This window comes from Microcaecilia unicolor, chromosome 3 (assembly GCF_901765095.1).
Source record: "Microcaecilia unicolor chromosome 3, aMicUni1.1, whole genome shotgun sequence".
NCBI classification, from domain to species: Eukaryota; Metazoa; Chordata; class Amphibia; order Gymnophiona; family Siphonopidae; genus Microcaecilia; species Microcaecilia unicolor.
The window spans coordinates 230,787,388-230,815,079 of record NC_044033.1 but is presented as its reverse complement, the minus strand read 5'-3'; the positions used below and the strand labels follow the sequence as shown (position 1 = coordinate 230,815,079).

Genomic DNA, 27,692 nt, shown 5'->3' with positions numbered 1-27,692 from the left:
CTCTCTCCCTTCCATCCACTTCTGCCCTCTATTTCTGCCCCTTCCATGCACCATCTGCCCCAGTCTGCCCTCTTTCTCTCTCCCCTTCCACCCACCATCTGCCCTTTCTCTCTGCCCCTTCAATCCATCTGCCCTCCCTCTACCATCCATCCAGGGTCTGCCCTCCCTCACGTCCCCCCTTCTATCCCCTCTCTCTCTGCCCCCTCTTTTCAGCCCCCAGTTCTAGCCCCTTATTCCACTGCCCCTAGTTCCAGCCCCAGCCCACATCTCCCACCTGCCCCCCTTTTCAGCCCCCCTATCCCACCAGTCCCCAGCCCTTTTCTCCCATCAGTCCCGAGCTTCAGCCCCCAGCCACTTCTCCCTGTCCTCTTTTCAGCCCCTAGTTTCAACCCCAGCCCTTTTCTCTCACCAGTCCCAAGCTTCAGCCCCAGCCAGTTCTCCCTGGCCCCTTTAAAGCCCCTAGTCCCCACAGTTTCAGCCCCCTTCATCCACCACATGCCTTGCATCCCCCCTTTCAGCCCCAGACCCATTCTCCCACCTGCCCCAGGCATGGACCCATTTTCCCTCCTGCCCCCTTGTCAGATCCCAGTTCCAGCTTCAGACCCCTTCTCCCATCTGAGCACTCCCCTCCCCGCTCTGAGCACCCCCACCCTCCCCATCCCCTTCTCCCCTCTCTGAGCACCCATCTGAGCTCCCCCACCCTCCCTAATCCCCTTTTAGCACCCCTCTGAGCTCCCCCCCCCCTCCCCAATCCCCTTCTCCCCTCTCTGAGCTCCCCCACCCTCCCTAATCCCCTTTAAGCACCCCTCTGAGCTCCCCAACCCCTCCCCAATCCCCTTCTCCCCTCTCTGAGCACCCATCTGAGCTCCCCCACCCTCCCTAATCCCCTTTAAGCACCCCTCTGAGCTCCCCCACCCCTCCCCAATCCCCTTCTCCCCTCTCTGAGCTCCCCCACCCTCCCTAATCCCCTTTAAGCACCCCTCTGAGCTCTCCCACCCCTCCCCAATCCCCTTCTCCCCTCTCTGAGCCCCCATCTGAGTTCCCCCACCCTCCCTAATCCCCTTTAAACACCCCTCTGAGCTCCCCCACCCCTCCCGAATCCCCTTCTCCCCTCTGAGTCCCCCCCCCCCGACCTGACAGCTGAGATCCGTTCTCCTGCTGCTCCCACCCTGTCCTGCCTTAAAAACATTTTTTTCAAAGCGCCGAAGAGTGGCAGGCAACGCCTGCTACTAGTAAAGAAGATCTCGTCGACGTCGTCGTCCTTCCCACACTGAGTACCGCCCGCCCTCGCGGTAATAGGAAGTTGCCTCAGAAGGGGGGCGGGACTCAATGTGGGAAGGGCAACGACGTCGATGAGATCTTCTTTACTAGCAGGGCAGACGCGAGGGCACTGCCTGCCACTCTCCGGTGCTTCAAAAAAAAATTTCTTAAGGCAGAACAGTGGGACCAGCGGGAGCGGTGCACCGCCCCCCCCCACCCGATGACACCCGTGGCGGACCGCCCCCACCGCCCCGCCCTTGGGGTACTGGGCTCTACTCCCATGGTTCTTTTCCCCCCTGCTAACTGGGTCAGAGTGTGCCCTGTTTTATTTCCTGTTGTAGTCCATGCGGTAGTGGCCATTTTTGTAAGCCAGTTTTATTTCCCTTTCCTGTGTTACCCACGTTAGAGAAAGTAGTTCTTACCTTGAATGATGCTGAAAGAGGGCATTGTACACCATTGTGCCAGCTCTGACCTACTGCTAATCTTAGTACCAGGGGACTCTTTGCCAGTGGGGCACAACCTCTGATCTGCAGTTAACTGTGAGTAAACATGGTTATTTCAAGAAAGGACTTTTTCAGAGAGATTAGTCTTCAGGTGTGAACTGGGGTGCCAAAGTTATACAGCAGAAATAAGTGGTAGAGGCTGTATGCAGGTCCCTGGAGCAATTTTAGTGGGTGCAGTACATTTGTGGGTAGTGGGTTTGGGGGCTCAGCTCCCAAAGTAAGGGAGCTATGCACATGGGAGCTGTACTGAAGTCCACTGCAGTGACCCTAGGGAGCCCGGTTGGTGTCCTGGCATGTCAGGGGGGCCAGTGCACTAAAAATGCTGGCTCCTCCCACGGGCAAATGCCTTGAATTTGGCCGGGGTTTGAGATGGCCGACATAACTTTCCATTATCGCTAAAAAATGAATCGGGCCATCTCAAACCCCAGCCAAATCCAATGCATTGGGCTGGCCGGAACCGTATTATCGAAACAAAAGATGGCCGGCCATCTTTTTCGAAAATACGGGTCTGGCCAGCTGTTTGCGGCGGCGCCAAAATACATCACCGGCAATGTATTTCGCCAGCGACATTCGATTATTCCCCTCCAAGCCATCTAGATTACTGCAATGCCATTTACACCGGATGCAAAGAACAAATCATTAAGAAGCTTCAAACCGCCCAAAACACAGCAGCCAGACTCATATTTGGGAAAGTGAAATACAAAAGCGCCAAGCCCCTAAGAGAAAAACTGCACTGGCTCCCATTAAAAGAACGAATTGCGTTTAAAGTGTGCACCCTGGTCCACAAAATTGTTCACGTGAAAGCCCCGGCCTATATGTCAGACCTTATAGACCTGCCTACTAGGAACGCAAAAAGATCAGCACGCTCATTCCTCAATCTCCACTACTCCAACTGTAAAGGGCTAAAATATAAATCTACATATGCAACCAGTTTCTCCTACATCTGCACACAACTATGGAACGCACTACCGAAGGCCATAAAAACAACGCAAGACCTAACTATCTTCCGAAGGTTACTGAAAACTGAACTGTTCAAGAAGGCATACCAATAACATCCACCCTCAATACTAAAGAATAAGATTGCACATGAACTAGAAAACCAAACTCTTTATCACTTGAATGTATAACCTCTTTGTTAATAATGATCAAGCACTACCACTTTAAACCTTATGTCGATTATGGTCTCTCTATAGTCAATGACCTAATGTATGTTACGATCCAATCTATCACTCAGGAACCAATATGCAATACCATAACGTATTCTTCTTTACCTTGTATGTATGCACCTTAATGCAATGCCTTTTGTAATTCTGTTACCTGGAAACGGCAACCGCCATTACGGCAAATGTAAGCCACATTGAGCCTGCAAATCGTTGGGAAAATGTGGGATACAAATGCTACAAATAAATAAAATTCCTCCTCTCATTGGCTCCTGAACCAGCTGCTTCATAAAGCAGTCCTTGATTTCATCAAGGAGTTTTACCTCCCTAGCGTGCCCCAATGTTACATTTACCCAGTCAATAACGGGGTAATTGAAATCACCCATTATTCTTCAAGGACAAGCAGGCTCAATATTCTGACTGATGGGATCGTCGTCCGTGACGGCCCAGGAGACCGGAAAAAACTTCAAAAGTTCAAGAATCCTCTCGAACATTCCGTTGCACAGGCCAACTCACCACGCATGCGTGGGTGGCTTCCCGCAACGCGAACGTGCAGCGCTCAGTTCTTTCTGATCCACACTTCAAGAGAGTTGTCTGCGCTGCTACTCACTTTTTTTGGCTCAAGAGAACCGTTTTTTGCGTTTTTCGTGCCTTTTCCCCCACTTTTTCTCACTTCTTCTTAATTATTAAATAGTTTCCCTTAATTTTTAGTTTTTTTCCTCACTTTTGGAAGTTTCCTTTCTTTTTTCGTTGCGGCCGCCTTTAGGCTGCTCGGCCGCGTCTTTTTCCCTTTTTGTGCCTTTTTATTTGGCACCATCGAGCCTTTTGATTTCGTGGATGCTATTTTCCCGCTCATGTCATCGAAGACTCCCAGCGGCTTCAAACGCTGTACTCGCTGCAACCAGACCATCTTAGGTACCGACCCCCATGCATGGTGCCTCCAGTGTTTTGGGCCCGATCATCTTCCAGCTGCCTGTAAGCTGTGTAAGTTAATGAAGAAAAGGACCCAGGTGGCTCAAGAGGCTCAGCGCGAGAGACATTTTTCTGATCGGTCCGGTACTTTGACGTCGGCATTGACATCGGTACCGAGGTCGGTGGCATCGGCGTCGACATCGAGGGAAGCAGCGACGCCGAGAGTTCAAGTGTTGGCTGCCGAAAGACCGCATTGAGCTGGGAGCAGTGAGACATCGAGTGGGTCTCCACCCATCTCGAGGCCTACTGCTATGCAGGCCCCCCGGGACCGACCTTCATTGGACCCGGCCCCGAGGAGGCATGAGGATTCCACGTCCTCCTCTTCGGTACCGAGGAGTCTCGATGACGTCGAGCGAAGGCGAAGAAGCACCGTCATCGATCTCCTTCCATGCACGGTACCAACAGCTCCGGGGAGCCGAGGGAGTCGGCACCCAAGAAGCGTCGGCGCCAGGAGGACCGCTCACCCTCCATACAAGAAGTGCCGATGCGTCGGTCGTCTGGCAGCCTGGTACCGGCTCTTGAGCCCCCACAGATTCTGGCACCGACTCCTACACCGGCCCCCTAGCCTTTTCCGATGGAAACTCTCGACGAGCGTATCAGGGCCCTTCTTCCGGAGCTTCTGGAATGGTTGCTTTGCCAGTCTGCATCGGTATCGGAGGTGCTTGCACCTTCCGTACCAATTGTAGAGGCGGCATCTGGCCATCACCTGTGAGGAGGTCTCCGCCCTCGGTACTGCTTGCGGTATCGGCGTCGGCTGCCACCTGGGTCGATTCCCCCTTGACGTCGGTGGAGGAAGCTTCACCGGAGTCTAAGCAGGGGTCGACTTCTCTACACCCCCCACGAGGTCATCGATCCTCGATGTTGAGGCAGGCTTGGGTTCGGGCTGAGCTTTTGTCCGACACCGATGAAGAGCGCTTGTGGGAAGAGGACGAGAACCCCAGGTGCTTTTCGGAGGAAGAGTCATGTGGCCTCCCCTCTGATCCCACTCCACCAATTGAAACTAGGATGTCTCTACCTGAGAGTCTTTCTTTCTGATCCTTTGTGCGGGAAATGTCTAAGGACATTCCATTCCATATGGAGGTTGTGGATGAGCCCAGGGCTGAGATGCTCGAGGCCCTGGATTATCCTTCTCCACCTGCTGAGGTTGCAACGGCCCCCCTGCACAATACACTCAGGGAAGTGCTGATGCAGAATTGGTCTTGTCCTCTCTCTAATCCAGTGGTCCCCAAGAAGTCCGAGTCCCAGTACAGAGTCCATGGAGAGCCTGTAATGGTGAAGGCCCAACTTCCTCACGATTCCATGGTGGTGGACTCTACTCTCAGAAGAGCCAAGAGTACTAGAGACTATGCCTTGGCGCCCCCAGGCAGAGAGTCTAGGACTTTGGATTCTTTTGGGAGGAGAATGTATCAGTCCTCAATGCTCGCCGCCAAGATCCAAACATACCAGCTCTACACGAGCATTCACTTACGGAACTTGGTGAGACAACTGTCCAGTTTAGTTGAAGCACTTCCTCTGGAGCTTGCTGAACCTTTTCACCAGGTGGTCAGGCAGCAGAAGGCATGTCGCAAATTTCTGGCCAGGGGGTCTTACCACACTTTTGATGTAGCATCCCAAGTACCTCCCCAAGGTATAGTGATGCGCAGACTCTCATGGTTGCGTGTCTCTGACCTGGATCAGAACACCCAGCAGCAAACTGCGGATGTTCCTTGCCAGGGGGATAATCTTTTTGGAGAAAAAGTAGAGGACATGGTCGATCAGATCAAAAAGCATCATGACGGCATGGATTCTCTCTCCCACCGGACACCTTCTGCAACCACCTCCTCTTCTAGGCGGGTTTTTTGAGGGAAGAGGAGTGCTCCCTATTCCTATAACAGGCACAGGTACACTCCTTCTCGTCAGCCGATTCAGGCTCAGACCCAGCATGTGCGTTTTCATCAACGCCGTGCGCCTAAGGCCCCTAGGGCTCCCCAGCAAAAGCAAGGGACAGGCTTTTGACTGGCTCCAGTGCAGCTTAGCCTCCGAAAAAGTGTCTGTGCCGGCCGGCTTGTCGGTTGGGAGGAGGTTGATATTTTTTCACCAAAGGTGGCCTTTTATGACCTCTGACAGGTGGTGGGTTCTTCAAACAGTCCAGTTAGGATACATTCTCAATTTGGTCTCCAAGCCTCCAAATTGCCCATCGAGAGCTCAGTCCTTCAGCTTCCAGCACAGCCAGGTACTTGCAGAGGAACTCTCCGCTCTTCTAAAGGCCAGTGCGGTCGAATCCATTCCACCAGGGGAAGAAGAGCTGGGATTCTATTCTAGGTAGTTCCTTGTACAAAAGAAAACAGGGGGATGCGTCCCATCCTAGACCTAAGGGCCCTGAGCAAATTCCTTGTCCGAGAAAAGTTCAGGATGGTTTCCCTGGGCCACCCTTTTTCCCATAATTCATGATAATGATTGACTATGCTCTCTGGACTTAAAGGATGCCTACACTCACATCTCGATATTTCCAGCCCACAGGAGGTATCTTCGATTTCAATTGGGAACTCAGCACTTTCAGTACTGTGTGCTGCCCTTTGGCCTGGCGTCTGCGCCCAGGGTCTTCACAAAATGCCTTGCAGTTGTTGCAGCATTGCTACACAGACTGGGTATGCATGTCTTCCCTTATCTCGACGATTGGCTGGTGAAGAGCACCTCGGAGGCAGGAGCTCTACAGTCCATGAGGATGACTATTCAACTGCTGGAGCTACTGGGGTTTGTAATAAATTATCCCAAATCTCACCTTGTCCCGGTACAGAAATTAGAATTCATTGGGTCTCTGTTGGACACATGGACGTCTCAAGCTTATCATCCCCAGGCAACGGCAGACAATCTCCTGGCCCTAGTGTCCTCAGCTCGAGCGTCTCAACAGATCACAGCTCAGAGGATGTTGAGACTTTTGGGGCACATGGCCTCCACAGTTCATGTAACTCCCATGGCACGATTACATATGAGATCAGCTCAATGGATCCTAGCCTCCCAGTGGTGCCAAGCCACTGGGGATCTAGAGGATGTCATCCATCTCTCCACCGATTTTTGCAATTCCCTTCAGTGGTGGACCATTCTATCCAATCTGACCTTGGGACGTCCATTCTAAATTCCTCAGCCACGAAATGTGCTAATGACGGATGCATCCCTCCTGGGGTGGGGAGCTCAAGTGGATGGACTTCACACTCAAGAAGCTTTTGTCCTTTCAGGAAAAGCATCTTCAGATCAACCTCCTGGAATTACGAGCAATTTGGAACACTCTCAAGGCTTTCAGAGATCGGCTGTCCAATCAAATCATTCTAATTCACACAGACAATCAGGTTGCTATGTATTATACCAACAAGCAGGGGGGCACCGGATCTCGCCCTCTGTGTCAGGAAGCCATCCGGATGTGGCTTTGGGCTTGCCACCATGGCATTTTTCTCCAGGCCATGTACCTGGCAGGCGAAAACAACAGTCTGGCCGACAGGTTGAGCAGGATCATGCAACCTCACGAGTGGTCATTGAATATAGACGTAGTCCGCAAGATCTTCTGAGTGTGGGGCACCGGCTCGGTGGATCTTTTTGCCACTCAGATCAATCACAAAATCCCTCAATTCTATTCCAGATTTCAGGCCCACGACAGACTAGCGTCAGATGCCTTTCTCCTTCATTGGTGGACGGACCTTCTGTATGCGTATCCTCCCATACCTCTAGTAGGGAAGACTTTGCTGAAACTCAAGCAAGACCGAGGAGCCATGATTTTGATTGCGCCCTTTTGGCCCCATCAGATCTGGTTCTCTCTTCTTCTGGAGTTGTCCTCCGAAGAACCATGGAGATTGGAGTGTTTTCTGACCCTCATCACCCAGAACGGGGGGGTCGCTTCTACATCCCAACCTCCAGTCTCTGGCTCTCACGACCTGGATGTTGAGAGCTTAGAGGTTGTCTCCTTAGGCCTTTCGGATGGTGTCTCCCGAGTCTTGCTTGCTTCCAGGAAAGATTCCACGAAAAAGTGTTATTCTTTCAAATGGAGGAGGTTTGCCGTCTGGTGTGACAGCAAGGCCCTAGATCCTTTTTCTTGTCCTACACGGGCCCTGCTTGAATACCTTCTACACTTATCAGATCTGGTCTCAAGACCATAAGGGTTCACCTTAGTGCAATTAGTGCTTATCATCAACGTGTAGAAGGTCTGCCTATCTCTGGACAGCCTTTAGTAATTCATTTCATGAGAGGTTTGCTTTTGTCAAAGCCCCCAGTCAAACCTCCACCAGTGTCATGGGATCTCAACGTCGTTCTCACCCAGCTGATGAAAGTTCCTTTTGAGTCACTGAATTCCTGCCATCTGAAGTACTTGACCTGGAAGGTCATTTTCTTGGTGGCTGTTACTTCTGCGCGTAGAGTCTGTGAGCTCCAAGCCCTTATATCAAGTTTCATCATAACAGAGTAGTCCTCCGCACTCACCCTAAGTTTCTGCCGAAGGTAGTGTCTGAGTTCCATCTGAACCAGTCAATTGTCTTGCCAACATTTTTTCCCTGTCCTCATTCCCGCCCTGGTGAAGACAAGTTGCACACCTTGAACTATAAGAGGACTTTTACGTGGAGCGGACGAAACCCTACATACAGTCCGCCCAGTTGTTTGTTTCTTTTGATCCCAACAGGAGGGGAGTCGCTATCGGAAAATGCACAATCTCCAATTGGCTAGCAGATTGCATTTCCTTCACTTATGCCCAAGCTGGACTGACTCTGGAGGGCCATGTCAAGGCTCATAATATTAGAGCCATGGCTGTGTCAGTGGCTCACTTAAAGTCAGCCTCCATTGAGGAAATTTGCAGGGCTGCAACGTGGTCATCATTCCACACATTCACATCTCACTACTACTTTCAGCAGGATACCCGACGCGACAGTCGGTTTGGGCAGTCAGTGCTGCAGAATCTGTTCGCGGTTTAGAATCCAACTCCACCCTCCTAGGCCCATTTATGTTCTGTTCCAGGCTGCACTCTCACTTAGTTGTGTTTCTTTTTAGGTCAATCTTTGTTATGTCCTCACCGTTGCGAGGCCCAATTGACCAATGTTCATTGTTTTGAGTGAGCCTAGGTGCTAGGGATACCCCATTCGTGAGAATCATCAGCCTGCTTGTCCTCGGAGAAAATGAAGATACATACCTGTAGCAGGTATTCTCCAAGGACAGCAGGCTTGATTATTCTCACATACCCGCCCTCCTCCCCTTTGGAGTTGCTTTTCTGGTTTGTTTTTATTAAACTGAGGAACTCATGCTCTTGTCGCGGGCGGGAACCCGTTCGCGCATGTGCAGTGCGCTCGTACCGCGCGACAGAGCGTTCCAGAGGTTTATTGTTTGCTCTAAAGTTCCGGTCTCCTGGGCCGTTGCAGACGACGACCCATTCGTGAGAATAGTCAGCTTGCTGTCCTTGGAGAATACCTGCTACAGGTATGTATCTTCATTCTCCCTGGTATTATTAATGACTCTATTTGTGTGCACTGATTCTTACCTCTTATTTCTTGTAGAAACATTTTGTTCACAAGTTGGTGAGTAATTTTACCATTAACTATGGCTAAAACTCTTCCAGTTCCTAAGTCAGTCAATAGAAATGTAGGTAACTGGACTGACTGGTTTGAAGATGTTGGACCTCATGTGTTACCTAGGTAAGATTTTAGACAGTACTGGGATGTTAATTAGAAAGATGCATGAGTGAGGTTCTGGAAGCCAAATTATTTGTGGGGTGAGGGCTGAGCTACACAGTGAATGCATTTATCTATGGGAAGGAAGTCTTGGAGAAATATTTTTAAATATCTGTTAATGTAACTGTCTCGTTTTCTTGTAGCAAAGCTTACTGAATATAATGGTGAGTAATTTTACAATTTGCTAAGGATGAAACTATTCCAATTTCAAAGTCAGTCATTAGGAATGTAGGTAGCTGGGTGATGATCTCCAGATAACTGGGCTGCCTGGTTTAAAAGTGGTGGACTTCCTGTTATCTAGATAAGATTTTAGACAGCGCTGGGATATCGATAACATAGGAAGATGCAGGAGTGAGGCTCTGGAAACCAAATTATGTGCAGGGTGAGGCTGAGCTACAAAATGAATTCATTTATCTATGAGAAGGAAGTCATGGAAGAATATTTAAATATCTGGTAATGTCACCGTCTCTCTTATTTTCTTGTAGAAAAGCTTACTGCAGATAATGGTGAGTAATTTTACAATTTGCTAGGGATGAAACTATTCCAATTTCAAAGTCAGTCATTAGGAATGTAGGTAGCTGGGTGAGGATCTCCTGATAACTGGACTGCTTGGTTTAAAAGATTTTAAAGGTAGAAACGGAGGCAGTGAACAGGAGGGTTGGGTTGGACTGTTTTCTCCAAAGGTGCAGGGTATTGTTCCTCCTGAGGAAGGGGTTTCCGAAATGCGGTCTCGCATTGAGGAGTGAAAGGTTGGAGAGGAGTTATAATGTCAGCTGTGTTTTGCTGAAAGGAAGCCCTCTTTGCTCTGCGCTGAGCCACTGAGCCAAGAGCGAATAACATCAGGGACATTCAAGAAGCTCTGACAGAGCGAATGCTTGATGCTTATAGAGTGTGTCCAGACTGTGGAAATATCACTGGAACTTATTTGCAACAAAACGCTGAAATAAGCAACAAGATCAGTAAAGAGAATCTAAAATCTGGGACAGTTTGAATCCAAGCAGTCCTTATGGATATGAGGACATTAGGATTATAACTTATTCTGTGTGTAGTTTACGCAGGGGTATTAATGTAAAGGATTGTCCTAAAATGGTTAAAATGTTTAAAATATTAAGAAGATATTGCTGCAAGTAAGATAGAATGGTGGTATGAGTGAAGCACATAGTTGGGCTGAATGGCGAGGTGAAAGGAGTGAAAGAGGGAGTTCCTTAGTGAGCTGTATTTGTTGAGGTGTGTGTGAATGTAAGTGATATGTTCTATTAAATAAATAAATCGGAAATATTTAACAGGAGTACGTTATTGGTGGATGTTATAAGTTAGTACTCTGAAATATTGTAGTTTCCCCCTTATTGAACTAGATTAAAAGCTTTTAGACAGTACTGGGATAACCCTTATCCTTTACTTGTCCTGTCTGTCTGTCATAATTAGATTGTAAGCTCTATCGAGCAGGGACTGTCTCTCCATGTTCAAGTGTGAAGCGCTGCATACGTCCAGTAGCGCTATAGAAATGATAAGTAGTAGTAGTAGTAGATGCAGGAGTAAGGCTCTGGAAGCCAAATTATTTGCAGGGAATGGGCTGAACTACACAGTGAATGTATTTATCCATGGGAAGGATGTCTCGGAGAAATATTTAAATATCTGTTAATATCACTGTCTCTCTTGTTTCTTGTAGCAAAGCTTACTGCAAATAATGGTGAGTAATTTACAATTTACTATGGATGAAACTATTTCAGTTTCTAAGTCAGTCATCAGGAATGTAGGTAGCTGGGTGAGGATCTCATGATAACTGGACTGCCTGGTTTAGAAGTGGTGGACTTCCTGTGTTACCTAGCTAAGATTTTAGACAGTGCTGGGATATCGATAACATAGGGAGATGCAGGAGTGAGGCTCTGGAAGCCAAATTATTTGCAGGGAGAGGGCTGAGTTACACAGTGAATGCATTCATCTTTGAGGAGGAAGTCCTAGAGTAATATTTAAATTATCTGTTAATATCACTTGTTTTCTTGTAGCAATACTTACTGCAGATTATGGTGATAGTAATTTTATAATTTACTGTGGCTAAAACTATTCCAGTTTCTAAGTCGATCATTAGAAAAGTAGGTAACTGAGTGGCTGACAGGCATGAGGATCACTTGGTAACTTGGCTGACTGATATGAAGGTGGTACCATATAGAAAAAATGTTAGAACGTGCTGTAGAAGAACTGGGTATCATAGTGTATGTATGTTCTAATATTAGTAGTACTGCCTGAACTGATTCTTCCCTCTTGTTCTCTTGTAGAAAAGCTTTCTGATGATAATGGTGAGCAATTTTATAATTATTTACTGAAACTGAAGTCAGTGATTAGAAATGTTAGGAAGCTAGAAATATTTTCTCCGATTTGTTTTAAATTGTTTTAAATTTACTATTTTGTAGCTTCATTGTGTGCCTCCTAGTTCTCGTATTTTTGGAAAGATTAAACAAGCATTTCACTTCTACCTGTTCCACTCCATTCATTATTTTATAGACCTCTATCATATCTCCCCCTCAGCTGTCTTTTCTCCAAGCTGAAGAACCCTAGCCACTTCAGCCTTTCCTCATAGGGAAGTCGACCCATCTCCTTTATCTTTTTCGTCACCCTTCTCTGTACCTTTTCTAATTCCACGATATCTTTTTTGAGATGCAGTGACCAGAATTGCACACAGTATTCAAAGCATTATAACATCCTCAATTTTGTTTTCCATTCCTTTCCTAATAATATCTAACATTTTATGTGTTTTCTTAGCTGCCGCCACACACTGAGCAAAGGGTTTCAATGTATCGTCAACGATGGCACCTATATCCCTTTCCTGGTCAGTGCTCCTAATGTGGAACCTTGCAGCACCTAACTATAGTTCAGGTTCCTCTTTCCCACATGCATCACTTTGCACTTGCTCACATTAAAGGTTATCTGCCATTTGGATTCCCAGTTTTCCAGTCTCGTAAGGTCCTCTTGCAATTTTTCATAATCCTCTTGCAATTTAACAATTTTGAATAACACATGTCATCAGCAAATTTAATTACCTCACTAAGTTACTTTCTCTAGATCATTTATAAATATGTTAAAAAGCAGCGGTCCCAGCACAGACCCCTGGGGAACCCCACTATCTACCCTTCTCCATTGAGAATACTGACCATTTAACCCTACTCTCTGAAACCACAATAGAACACTACCTCGTATCCCATGACTCTCCAATTTTCTCTGGAGTCTTTCATGAGGTACTTTGTCAAACGCCTTTTAAAAATCCAGATATACAATATCACTGACTCACCTTTCTCCAAGGACAAGTAGGCTGTATTAATCTCAGCATCTAGCTGGTGTAGGGTTACCATATGGCTCCATAAAAAGGAGGACAGATTGAGCCAGTCTGGGTTTTGCTTCCTTTGCTTTTAATGGAACCAAAACCCGGACTGGACCAATGTGTCCTCCTTTTTCTGGAGCCATATGGTAACTCTAAGCTAGCGTGAACTCACTATAAAACCTGAATCACCCCAGCTGTGATAAAACATTTAAAATAAGCAAAGGTAGAGGGGGGCATTCAAGGATTCCTGGTAAATGGAGGTGTGAAAGACTAGTTCCCACAATACGGCACAAATATTATTGCAAAATGACATCAAAACAATCAAATACTTCAACGTTTGCACTTCTCAAATTGCTTAATCAGGGGCAGATCAAGATTGAGGCATCTTTTGCGTTGCAAACCTCTAGTAAGTGGCCAAAACATGATCTGCCTTCTCCCACGAAGACATCCACAAGCTCCTCTGAGTGCGATAACATGGTGGAAGTATCCAATCAACTGCAGCGTATATCTTGTAACAGAGAGCAAGAATGATATTAAAAACTTAAATTCAAGATCACCAACTTAACATCAAAAACAGCTGCATTGGATTCAAAATTGGTAAACTTGAACAAAAATCTGCACTTATAGAAGTAGAGTTCTCAAATCAACGAGTAGACTGGAAGGCCTTACACTCACTGGAGTTGCAAATGGAAGACATGGGTAATTGCAGCCACTGAAACAATCTATGACTCATCGGGCATGTATAAAGGAGCAGAGGGAAAGTCAATATAAATTTTAGAGAAATGGATCCCGGAAATATTAAGTATGTGTTTCAAGTATCCCAATGAATTAGAGAGGGCCCATTGGGTCCCTGCATGAGCTCTGACAATATGAATGATATTATGAAGGGTGGTTGACAATCTCTATAAATAAATCCCACCTTGAACATTCTGAAGCTCACTCTATCTGTGGCAGTGAAGCCCTGAACTCCTGTCCTCCTGGTAGGCTAGGCTATTCGGACTATTCGCCCTCAGTCATAAACCCACCCTCAGCCACGCCCCATCTGCGCCCTAGGCCACGCCCCATCTCTCTATATAAAACGCACCTCCAACATTCTAATGAAGCCTCACTTTCTCAACGTTCTAAAGTGAGGTGGCTGAGACCACTTTTTTGCTCCATGAGTGTCTGCCTCGCCCACGCGTCAAACGTAATGACGTCGAGGGCGGAGCAATGACACTCAGCAAATAACAGCGCTCAACCTAAAATGAGGTCCCATTAGAAGGTTGGAAACACACTATCCGCCCTTCCCAACTTCCCCCACCCCCCAAAGTCGCCGACCGTCACCAAAACACCCCCCCCCCCCAAGGTTGCCACTGCTAACACACGGAACAAAACCCCCCAGCACGTCCCCCAACCACCAAAGTCGCCGCCCGTCACCAAAACACCCCCCCCCCCCAAGGTTGACACCGCAAACACACTGAACGCCACACCCCAGCAAACACCAACCCAGGCAGGGGAGGAGTAGAATCGCTCAAAACTGCTGCCAGGGGCGTAGCCACGGCCCGTCCTAGACGGGCCCTGCCAGCCCACTTTTCCTCCACCGCGACAGCGCCAGCCCCAGCTCCCATTGCCGGCCACTGCTGCTTTTCATGTTCAGCAGCAGGGCCGGTGCTACAAAAAAAAAACCAAAACAATCAGCTGACTAACCTGAGCGCAAACAACAAAAAATGTAAAAACAAACAAAAAAAAACACAGCACCGCAGGCAGCCTTGAGCCATTGGCTGATGGCTGTGCAGGCTCCGCCTGTCTCTTACGTCACTGCCCCTACGTCGCTCCGGGGGCAGTGACGTAAGAGACGGGAGGAGCCTGCACAGCCAGCAGCCAATGCCTCAAGGCTGCCTGCGGTGCCGTGTTTTTACATTTTCTTAAACATTTTTTGTAGTTAGCGCTCAGGACAGCTGAGCGCTTCTTTTTATAGCGCCAGCCCTAGGAATACCAAAGATACAACATCAAGTGGCAGGGCGGCCCGGAGGAGGAGACGGTGGGTGTGTACCAGGCAGGGGGAGGAGTCACGAAGATCGCCGATCAAGAGGCAGGGAGGGACAGAAGAGGAGGAGGTAAACATCAGTGCTAGCAGGCAGGGGGAGGAGTACTGAAGAACGTGATCAAGTGGCAGGGAGGGCTGGAGGAGGAGGAGGTGGGGAGAGAGGGAGGGGGGCCCCTGGCAGGGAAGCAGACAATGAGGGAGGGGGGCCACCCTGGCACACACTCACCTTCACCTGGCACACACTCTCCTTCATACACACACTCTCTCTCTCTCTCTCTCTCACAAACACACTCACACACACTCACTCTCTCTCTCTGCAACTAACACACACTTAAATCTGGGAGGGGGAGGGAGGCGCCCCACCCTGGCACACACGCTCATTCCCCCACACACACTCTCTCTCTCTGTCATAAACACACACTTCCACCTGAGAGGGAGGGGGCCACCCTGGCACACACTCTCATTCTTACACACACTCACATTCCCATACACACACTCTCTCACAGAGACACTCACACACAGTTTCACTCTCTCACACTCTACTACTACTACTACTACTATTTAGCATTTCTATAGCGCTACAAAGCATACGCAGCGCTGCACAAACATAGAAGAAAGACAGTCCCTGCTCAAAGAGCTTACAATCTAATAGACAAAAAATAAATAAAGTAAGCAAATCAAATCAATTAATGTGAACGGGAAGGAAGAGAGGAGGGTAGGTGGAGGCGAGTGGTTACAAGTGGTTACGAGTCAAAAGCAATGTTAAAGAGGTGGGCTTTCAGTCTAGATTTAAAGGTGGCCAAGGATGGGGCAAAACGTAGGGGCTCAGGAAGTTTATTCCAGGCGTAGGGTGCAGCGAGACAAAAGGCGCGAAGTCTGGAGTTGGCAGTAGTGGAGAAGGGAACAGATAAGAAGGATTTATCCATGGAGCGGAGTGCACAGGAAGGGGTGTAGGGAAGGACGAGTGTGGAGAGATACTGGGGAGCAGCAGAGTGAGTACATTTATAGGTTAGTAGAAGAAGTTTGAACAGGATACGAAAACGGATAGGGAGCCAGTGAAGGGTCTTGAGGAGAGGGGTAGTATGAGTAAAGCGACCCTGGCGGAAGATGAGACGGGCAGCAGAGTTTTGAACCGACTGGAGAGGGGAGAGGTGACTAAGTGGGAGGCCAGCAAGAAGCAGATTGCAGTAGTCTAAATGAGAGGTGACAAGGGTGTGGATGAGGGTTTTAGTAGAGTGCTCGGAAAGAAAGGGGCGGATTTTACGGATGTTGTAAAGAAAGAAACGACAGGTCTTGGCAATCTGCTGGATATGAGCAGAGAAGGAGAGAGAAGAGTCAAAGATGACCCCAAGGTTTCGAGCTGAGGAGACAGGGAGAATGAGAGAGCCATCAACAGAAATAGAAAATGGGGGGAGCGGGGAGGTGGGTTTGGGGGGGAAAATGAGAAGCTCGGTTTTGGTCATATTTAATTTCAGGTGGCGTTGAGACATCCAGACAGCAATGTCAGACAAGCACGCTGAAACTTTGGTTTGGATGCAAGGTGAGATATCAGGGGTAGAAAGGTAGATTTGGGAATCATCAGCATAGAGATGGTAGGAAAAGCCATGGGATGAGATTAATGAACCAAGGGAAGAAGTGTAGATAGAAAAGAGGAGGGGACCAAGAACAGAACCCTGGGGTACGCCGACACTCACAAACATACACTTGCACCTGGCAGGAGGAGAGGGAGGGGGCCACATCTGAGGGAGGGGGGCCCATCCTGCCACACACACTCATTTTCACACTCACTCTCATTCCCACACACACACTCTCTCACATACACACTCACACACACTCACTCTCTCACAAATACACACTTACACATGGCAGGGAGACAGGGAGGGGCACCTTGCAGGAGGGGGGACCATCCTGGCACACACTCATTCTCACACACACTCTCATTCCCACACACACACTCTCTCTCAGAGACACTCGCGCATAGTCTCACTCTCTCTCTCTCACACAGACACTCGAACACAGTCTCACTCTCCCTCTCCCAATCACTGTATCTGTGTGAAACACACTCTCTCACACTCACTGTGTCACACATACTCACTTCCACACACATCACACACACACTCATTCTCACAGACACACTCACACCCACACTCACTCACTCTGTCACACACACACACACTCGCACATTCACTCTCTCTCTCACACACACTCTCTCAAAAATACACACTCCAAGGAAAACCTTGTTAGAGCCCATTTCATTTGTTTCGGAAACGGGCCTTTTTTACTAGTCTGCACATAAAAAGCACCCTCAACGTTCTGAAGCAGACTCTGAGGCTTCAACAGTTCGTATGTTTGAAGCTCTGTAACCACTTTTAAGCACACTACATCTCTGCCCCGCCCTGACCTTTCAAAGAAGGGAGGAGCATCACAGCTGCACCACCCTGACAACGCAATGCAACGACGCATGATGGACCTATCACAGGCAACTGTAACACAACAAAGGAAGAGCGTTACAGGCGAAAGGGTCACTCATTTTGTGGGTAGCACGACACCAGCAACGCTGGAAAGACAACATTGCTTTATTTCTGTTTCTTTTCACAAAGGTAAGACGGACTTATTATATCTGTTGCTATGATTTCCCCTTGCATTATGCCACATACAGTACAAAGCGGAAGGGTACGATGAAAAGCCAATTGCCGCAGGCGATAACGTCGACCCCGACTCAGCTGACTCTCGACCGCTTCATGCAGAACCTCACACAAGTATCCGGTTTGGCGAGTCCGTTGTTAAGCTCCGATGAAGGAGCATCGGAGCTTCTGGGACTAGAGGTATCCCTCACGCCTCCGAAGTTGATTCCTCCTCCTTGCCCCACTAAGACCCGAGGTGAGGAAACCTTACCTGATGTGGAAGGCGCTGCAGGCAAGGCTTCGGTCGGCAAATTACCCGAGAATCCCAGCGGGGACGACCTATTATCCCGGGAGAACCAAGGAGAAGTGACTCTGACGGCCGTTTGGAAAGCTGTACAAGATTTGACGACAATAGTGACTAAATCCATGGGCGAATTCGCTACAATCGTGAGTAAATTAGAAAAAATTGATGTTTCGTTGGAGAAAGTTAAAAATGATTCCATTGCTCAAGCTCAAAAAACGGAAAAAGTAGTGGACGATCTAAAATCTTCAGTTGAAGTTTTGATGAAAGATAAACAACTAATTCATCGAAAAATTGAGATAATGGAAAACTATAACAGACGTTTAAAACTTAGGTTTTTGAACTTTCCTGTTTCACCTATGTTAAAAGCAAATGAGTTGTTCAAAGCCTATCTTCAAGAAGTACTACAGATTCCTTTTTCAAATATGCCTCCATACAATAAGATTTATTATTTACCTCTTAAAAGAAATCTGGAACCTGAAACAGCGAGAGTACATGGAATTATTCAAGAGTCTCATAATTTGACAGCATTTCTTGAAGATTCAAAACTGGAAATAACTAATCGAGGGACCTTATTAGTTCAATTTGTTTTTGAACAGGATTTGAATCATGTTTTGAAATTATTTTTTTAAAAATTCCTCAAAACTGTTTCACAGACAAAAAATATGGATTTACCCGGATGTAGCGAAGACAACCCAGGAAAGGAGAAAAAAGTTTTTGGATTTAAGAAATGATACTAGAGCTTTGGGGGCAACATTCCTGTTGGCTTACCCCTGCAAATGCAGGGTGAACTTTCAAGGGAATAAATACATTTTTTATGATCCCTCTCAGCTCCAAATATTTTTAGAGGCAAAAAAAGCAAACGGCCGCCTGTCTTAAGAAACATCTAACATCAACTAGAAAAATTATATATGTGAGGAAGGTTAAGCCGATTTATTCATGCTATAGTGGTTAAAAGAATCTCCTTTTGTTTTCTACCGCCCCTCATCTTGAGATTGTGGTCTAAGGAAGAATGATAATTGACTATCTGTTATGATATTAAATGTTTCCTTTGTGATATCACTATAATAATTGTTACTTTCTGTGTTTCTTTACAAGTTTGTGTAACTTGTAATTATAAAAAATCAATAAAGAAATTTAAATATATCTGTTGCTATGTGTTCTAAGTTTGGAAAAGGTATTAGCGACTTATTCAGGGGACTTCTCTTGGCTACATTTCTTGCTGCTGTGGGTTTATACTGCGCCTTCTTAGTACACATTCTACATCCTCCTTAATACGTTCTGTGTCCGGAATACCCCTCTGCTACGCCGGGACATTAGTGGCCACAATACATTTTACAAATACCTTTAACGTACGCATTTCACTTTTCCAGTGAGAAACAAAAAGCGGCCACCGAACGAACACACTGCTTTGGTAGCTGTCCATCTGCTTCTACTCATCTGGACTCCCTTCCTCTTTGCTGTTTCTCCATTATTTCCCCTGCCATTTTCACGCTACGTTTCACACTGTTATATCCTCACAAAAAGGGCGGGGGGCCAACGACCACAACAACGGAACCTTTTCACACTACTTTAGTAGATGCTCATCTGCTTGCACGCCTCTAGCGTGATTAATTTTCGTTTCTTCCCCTTTGCTGCTTCTCTGTTATTTCCCCCACCATTTTCACGCTACTTTTCACGCTGTTATAGGCAGCCATTTTGTGCAACAGTACCAGCTACACGTTGGGATGTGTTTCCTTTTCACTGTGCTTATTACAAGCTTGCCTACAGTACAGGAAATGTTCTCTACAGGGTACTATTAAACAACAAACACTAACTATTTATTTATTTTTAAAAACACTTATATCCCTTAATATCAAACAGAAAAAAAAAATAAAACCACATGCTAGCGCCCGTTTCATTTGTTTCGGAAACAGGCCTTTTTTACTAATGTAGAATAAAAGTAGACATTTGCTTTTAGAGAGTTTCTGATATTACTTATCTTTTTCAGTAGTAGCTCAAAGTGAGTTATATATTCAGGTACATTGAGTATTCTCCTGCCCCTGGAGGGCTCATAATCTAATTTTGTACCTGAGGCAATGGAGGGTTAAGTGACTTGCCCAAGATCACAAGGAGTAGCTAGGCTACTCCACTCAATAGTCTTAAGCCACACCACTCCATCTCTGTGGTTGTTTCATTGTAAATCTTCCTTCCAGGGATTCTCTCTCTCTCTCTCTCTCTCTGTTTACATGGCAAGTGTGTATGGTATGATAACCTCTGATGTTTTACATAACTTAAATGGGGTGATTTATACCACAGTAATCTCATAGGCCTAGTTTACATTATAGGGTTTGAGAAATCTGGTACAATACCTGGAGTCAGAGATGCAATTTCATTACAATTGTATCAGCATTCTGCAACTGCACTACTTATAGTCTTAGAACTTTAACAAGGAGAACGATGTTCTGAAACATTCTGCCTCCTTGTTAACTATACAGCTCATTTTTGAAAGTGATCGCCGGCCATAAATCAGAAGATGGCCGGCGATCTCGCAAAAGCGGCCAAATCGGTATAATCGAAAACCGCTTTTTCAACCTCATCGCCGCTTTCCCGTCTCGGAGCCGGCGAAAGGTCAAGGGGGCGTGTCAGCGGTGTAGCGAAGGTAGGACATGAGCGTGGTTACAAGATGGCCACCTTTAGCTGATAATGGAAAAAATTAAAAGCGGGGAAGACGAGCATTTCGCCGCTTTTACTTGGTCCATTAATTTTCAGGACCAAGCCTGAAAAAGGTGCCCAAACTACCCAGATGACCACTGAAGGGAATCGGGGATCACCTCCCCTTATTCCCCTAGTGGTCACCAACCCCCTAACACCCCCCAAAAAAACTTTAAAACATTTTTTGTGACCCTCTATGCCAGCCTCATATATCATAAAACAGCTCCATGACAGCAGTATGCAGGTCCCTGGAGCAGTTTTTAATGTGTGCAGTGCACTTCAGGCAGGCAGACCCAGGTTCACCCCCCCCCCCCCCACCTGTTACACTTGTGGTGGTAATTGCTGAGGCCTCCAACCCCCCCCAAAACCCACTGTACCCACATGTAGGTGCCCCTTCACCCATAAGGGCTATGATAATGGTGTAGAGTTGTTGGGAGTAGGTTTTGGGGGGATTTGGGGGGCTCAGCACCCAATGGAAGGGAGCTATGCACCTGGGAGGTATTTATATATTTTAAAAAAAATTTTAGAAGTGCCTCCTAGGGTGCCCAGTTGGTGTCCTGGCATGTGAAGGGGACCAGTGCACTAGAAATGCTGGCTCCTCCCACGACCAAATGCCTTGGATTTAGCCGGGGTTGAGATGGCCGCTTTTAGTTTCCATTATCGCTGAAAAACAAAAGCGGCCATCTCAAACCCGGCTAAATCCAAGGCATTTGGCCGGTGACAACCGTATTATCGAAACAAAAGATGGCCGGCCATCTTTTTTGATAATACGGTTCCGGCCAGCTGTTGGGGCGCCGCCAAAATAGATCGCCTGCAATCTATTTTGCCGGCGCCGTTCGATTATGCCCCTCTATGTGAACATTGTATTAGATAACTGGACTAATATTTGAAATTGAGCTTGAATAATTAGGCCCTGATTTTTAAAAAAATGGGTCACGTTTTGAATATACAGACCCATCTGACCCATCCTTTTCTGATTCATTTGCCCCGCTGATTCATTTCTTGCTCTAATATTGGCTCCTGGCCCATTCAGAATGCTTATTAAGTTAAAGCAGCAATACTGTGTGCTCTTCTGGTTGATGGACACAAGAATTTGATGCAGAATCTACACCATATTGGCTCTCAGTTGAACAGGACTTAGCCTCTCCGTATTAGTTACTGTCCATTGTTGGATCTATAAATCTGGATCTATGCATGGTTTAAGTGCGCAGGAGCCTGTCCTTCCCGATTACACCCACTGAATATCAATCCATATATTTTCTTAATACATTTTCAATAGCTCTACTCTCATTCCTTTGAAAAACTGACCTAAGTTTTACATTTTCTTTATTCTAAAACTTTTATATCCATAAGAGCACAACGATTGAAATTATGTATCAACACATCAGTCTGTTCTGGGAGGCCCATTTTGAGTTATTCTTAACTAGTGATACATGAGAAGCTCTTGCTGTATTTTGAGAAAAACTGAATGATCTGTTACTTCTTGCTAAAGTTAAATAGACCCATGCATATTTGAAAAGTGTTATGTCTTTGAGCAGGGACAAAAGCCAAACCCTTTTAAAACAGTTTTGTTTCTGATACTAAGAATTCTACAGAAATCAAATTTATTATAGAAATTTAGGCAGCTGGATGACAGGTGGGCATGATCATAACTTGGCACCTGATATAGAGGTCATCATAACCTCATGTCACATATTGGTGTGGTTTTTTTACTGATGAACTGGTGCGATTATGCCAATCGATACACAAGCTTCAGCTTTTGTTCCGGCTGGAATCTCCCTGTGGAATGCACTATCTGGTCAGCTTCACCACTATGGTAGCTTTACACTGTTTAAAAAACTTCTGAAGATTCAACTGTTTGTGACTGTGTTTTGTTGAGTGCACATGAATCTGTTTTTATTTGGTTTTGGAATGATGATATAAGGTTATTGCTGTTTACATAATATTGTGTATATGTTTATTTTGATGTTTTTTATGGCAACCACTTTGTTGTAAGTGGTATACCAGTCTTTAAAGAAATGATTAATTAATTGTATAATTTATTGTGGCTGAAACTATTCCAGTTCCTAAGTCGGTCATTAGGAATGTAGATAGCTAGGGAAGAAGCAGTGGACATCCTGTATTACCTAGGTAAGATTTTAGACAGTGCTGGGATATCAATAACATAGGAAGATGCAGGAGTGAGGCTCTGTAAGCCAAATTATTTGCAGGAAGAGGGCTGAGCTACACAGTAAATGTATTTATCCATGGGAAGGAAGTCTTGGAGGAATATTTAAATATCATCAGCGTCTCTCTTGTTTTCTTGTAGCAAAGCTTACTGCAGAGAATGGTAAGTAATTCACAATTTACTATGGATTAAACTATTCCAGTTTCTAAGTCAGTCATTAGGAATGTAGGTAGCTGGCTGAGGATCTCCTGATAACTGGACTGTCTGGTTTAAAAGTGGTGGACTTCCTGTGTTACCTAGATAAGATTTTAGACAGTGCTGGGATATCAATAGCATAGGAAGATGTAGGAGTGGGGCTCTGGAAGCTAAATTATGTGCAGGGAGAGGGCTGAGTTACACAGTAAATGCATTTATCAATGGGAAGTGTAATCTCAACCTCTGCCCCTGGGAGGGGACTACACTTTAGTCTTAGAGAAGTTCTCTTTGCTTGGAGAAATACTCCTTGGCTATGTTTAACCTTATACCTATGCCCCCTTATCGGACAGGCTGCAAAATGCAAGGTTAAACTTTCAGACATTTATTCCCTGGATAAAATAGTTTGAATTAAAGTATACAGGAAGAGATACACTATTAGCCAATCATAAATTTACCATAGAAGCTTATTTATTACAAATAGGAAAATAGACATCTAATTACTGCTTGCCAATTACAATTCATAAGTAGTACATACAAGTAGTCTTTTTCCTTTCTATGTTCCTGTGGAGGAATTTACCAGCCTGGAGCTAAAAAGTGCTACACAGAGCTTGCAAGATTCCTGCCTCTGTAGCAATAAACCACTCCTTTTATACTTTTTCTAACTATGTATACATGACAATTCTCAGTCTGCTGTTTCAGCACTTGGTGTCTCAGTTGATGGCCCCTTATCTAAAAACAACATTTTTGGTTTTTTACTTGTTCCAGCAAAACCAGTCTCATGACCTCCAACCATAAATCTTTGCACAGAATAGTCCTAGGGCTTAACCTCCCTCTTCATCCCTCCCTGTTGCTGTGCTTGCAAGTAGAATATTATGATAAGATTATGCTGAAATACTGTCTGACCTTACCTTGCTGTTTTATAGAGTTGGGCAAACTCTGCTCCACAGAAAAAAAGGCAGGCATCTTAAGAGTTACACAGTGGTCCACCATCTTATTGTCCACAGATTTATAAAGGAGGAAGTATTGTAGGAATATTTAAATATCTATTAATGTCACCGTCCTCTTGTTTTCTTGTAGCAAAGCTTACTGCAGATAATGGTGAGTAATTTTACAATCTACTATGGATGAAACTATTCCAGTTCCTAAGTCAGTCATTAGGAATATAGGTAGCTGGGGAGGATCGCCTGATAACTGAAGTGGAAGTAGTGGACTTTCTGTGTCACCTAGGTAAGAATTTTAGACAGAGCTGGGATATCAATAACATAGGAAGATGCAGGAGTGAGGCTCTGGAAGCCAAATTATTTGCAGGGAGAGGGCTGAGCTACACAGTGAAATCATTTATCCATGGGAAGGAAGTCTTGGAGGAATATTTAAATATCTGTTAATGCCACCATCTCTCTTGTTTTCTTGTAGCAAAGTTTAGTGCAGATAATGGTGAATAATTTTATAATTTACTTGGATGAATATGAAACTATTCCAGTTTCTAAGTCATTCATTAGGAATGTAGGTAGCTTGGTGAGGATCTCCTGATAACTGGACTGCCTGATTTAAAAGATTTTAGACAGTACTGGGATAACGATAACATAGGAAGATGCAGGAGTGAGGCTCTGGAAACAGGGACAGGGCTGAGCTACACAGTGAATGCATTTATCCATGGGAAGGATGTCTCAAAGGAATATTTAAATATCTGGTAATGTCACTGTCTCTCTTGTTTTCTTGTAGCAAAGCTTACTGCAGATAATGGTGAGTAATTCACGATTTACTATGGATGAAACTATTCCAGTTCCTAAGTCAGTCATTAGGAATATAGGTAGCTGGGGAGGATCTCCTGATAACTGAAGTGGAAGTAGTGGACTTTCTGTGTCACCTAGTTAAGAAATTTAGACAGTGCTGGGATATCGATAACAAAGGAAAATGCAGGAATGAGGCTCTGGAAGCCAAATTATTTGCAGGCAGAGGGCTGAGCTGAATTCATTTATCCATGGGAAGGAAGTCTTGGAGGAATATTTAAGTATCTGTTAATGCCACCATCTATCTTGTTTTCTTGTAGCAAGGTTTGGTCCAGATAATGGTGAATAATTTTATAATTTACTGTGGATAAATATGAAACTATTCCAGTTTCTAAGTCATTCATTAGGAATGTAGGTGACTGAATGGCTAAGAAAACAACAGGGCAGTCTATCTGCAAGATCCAAGATGGTGACACAAAAGCAGAACAGATGAAGAAATCTAAATGAAGATGAATTTAGATTTCTTCGTCTGTTCTGCTTTTTGTATCACTTTCAGTAACCGAGTGGCTGACAGGCATGAGGATCACTTCGTAACTTGGCTACTGATATGAAGGTGGTACCATATAGAAAAGATTTTAGAACGTGCTGAGGATGAGCCGGCTCTCATATTGAATGTTGGTTCTAGTGTCAGTATCTCTGCCTGCACTGACACTTCCCTCTTGTTTCCTTGTAGGAAAACTTTCTGCTGATATTGGTGAGTAATTTATAATTATTAACTGTGCCTGAAACTATTGCAGTTCTTAAGTCAGAAATGTTGATAACTGGGTGGCTGGTGGGTGTGAGGATCTCTCGGTGATTTGATTGAACCTTAGGCACAATATACATAAGATTTTAGAAAATGCTGGAGTGGAGCTGGTTATCATAGTATAGATAGGCTTTAGCATCAGTATCATTGCATGCACTGATTCTCCCCACTTTTGTTCTCTTGTAGAAATGCTTACTGCAGATAAGAGTAAGTAGTTTTCTATGTATTTTCTGTGGCTAAAATAATTCCACTTATGCCCATTGTCTTCATACTTCCTGGTTTATTAATGTCTTACTAATGTCTCTCTTAGTGAGTTTGGAATGCATTGGTTGTTCTCTAGAGCTGCCATAGAGAAGAATCATTGGGAATTCTTATGTTGGACTAGTTAAAGTTATCACAGACTACAAAGAGTACAACTCTGCTCCCACTGGAGGACAGACATAGTAACATAACATAGTAGATGATGGCAGAAAAAGACCTGCATGGTCCATCCAGTCTGCCCAACAAGATAAACTCATATGTGTATACCTTACCTTGATTTGTACCTGCCTTTTTCAGGGCACAGACCGTACAAGTCTGCCCAGCAGTATTTCCCGCCTCCCAACCACCAGTCCCGCCTCCCATCACCGGCTCTGGCACAGACCGTATAAGTCTGCCCTCCACTATCCTCGCTTCCCAACCACCAACCCCTCTTCCCCCACCTGCTCTGCCACCCAATTTCAGCTAAGCTTCTGAGGATCCATTCCTACTGCACAGGATTCCTTTATGCATATCCCACGCATGTTTGAATACCGTTACCGTTTTCATCTCCACCACCTCCCGCGGGAGGGCATTCCAAGCATCCACCACCCTCTCCGTGAAAAAATACTTCCTGACATCTTTCCTGAGTCTGCCTCCCTTCAATCTCATTTCATGTCCTCTCGTTCTACCGCCTTCCCATCTGCGGAAAAGATTTGTTTGCGGATTAATACCTTTCAAGTATTTGAACGTCTGTATCATATCACCCCTGTTCCTCCTTTCCTCCAGGGTATACATGTTCAGGTCAGCAAGTCTCTGCTCTTACGTCTTGGAACGCAAATCCCATACCATTCTCGTAGCTTTTCTTTGCACCGCTTCCATTTTTTTAACATCCTTCGCAAGGTACGGCCTCCAAAACTGAACACAATACTCCAGGTGGGGCCTCACCAACGACTTGTACAGGGGCATCAACACTTCCTTTCTTCTGCTGATCACACCTCTCTCTACACAGCCTAGCAACCTTCTCGCTATGGCCACCACCTTGTCACACTGTTTCGTCGCCTTCAGATCCTCGGATACTATCACCCCAAGATCCCTCTCCCCCTCAGTACCTATCAGACTCTCACCCCCTAACACATAAGTCTCTTGTGAGTTTCTACTCTCTAAATGCATCACTTTGCATTTCTTCGCATTGAATTTTAATTGCCAGACCTTAGACCATTCTTCTAGCTTCCTCTGTGGCCCTATTTATTACTTCTTTCAGCCTGGACCACTGCCCTTCCACTTCTTGTACGTCCTCCCAGCCCATCAGCTCCTTCCTCAGGTATTCCCCCATTTTACTAAAGTCAGCACGCTTAAAATCCAGGACTTTTCCTTTTCCAGCTCCTTGGTTCCAGGGATGCTTAACCACCTTTCAAGTCAAGCTTAACAGGAAAGCTACTTTTAATCCTGTTTCTTCATATACTCTGCTCCCTTTGATAAACAGACTATCTCGCTCTAATTGCCTTTAGTTAGAATGCCGCACTTTCTGCTGAAAGAGCCTTATCTTGATTTACTGAATTGATTAGTGTCTTTTGTTAATACTATTCTTGCCTTGGGCTGGTGTTCCCATGATATGGGGAACATTGTATTGACTGCAGTTCCCAAGCAGGTAGAAGCTGATTTATCTCTGGCCTCTTACTTTAGACCTGTTGCTAATATCCTATTTCTCACTAAATTGATTTTAGTGTGCGCTAATGATTAGGACATGCTAAATGCTAAGTTGCCCATAGAAACAAATGGGCAGCTCTAGTGTTTAGCTTGAGCTAAAAACGCTAGCTCTTTATTCCCTTACCCTTAATTGTTCTGTCTGTCTGCCTGTCTTATCTAGATTGTAAGCTCTTTTTTGTGTATGGTGTACAGCGCTGCGTATGCCTTGTAGCGCTCTAGAAATGATAAGTAGTAGTAGTAGTAAAGCAAGAATAAAGAAACAAAATTGTAATGACCGTCTGGTTTAGGGTCACTGTAGTGGTCACCTAGTG

At 45.6% G+C, this 27,692-nt stretch overlaps 1 protein-coding gene across 1 annotated transcript in view; it reads left to right on the top strand.

The window, feature by feature from the left end:
* Positions 1 to 27,692, top strand: part of LOC115466358 (butyrophilin subfamily 2 member A2-like) — a 223,353-nt gene that overhangs the window by 62,757 nt on the left and 132,904 nt on the right. Inside the window, exons 7-12 of the mRNA XM_030197547.1 lie at positions 10,062 to 10,082; positions 10,935 to 10,955; positions 11,246 to 11,266; positions 23,977 to 23,997; positions 25,363 to 25,383; positions 25,621 to 25,641. Of these exons, the coding sequence (XP_030053407.1) occupies positions 10,062 to 10,082; positions 10,935 to 10,955; positions 11,246 to 11,266; positions 23,977 to 23,997; positions 25,363 to 25,383; positions 25,621 to 25,641 (126 nt within the window). The remainder of the gene's footprint in view (positions 1 to 10,061; positions 10,083 to 10,934; positions 10,956 to 11,245; positions 11,267 to 23,976; positions 23,998 to 25,362; positions 25,384 to 25,620; positions 25,642 to 27,692) is intronic.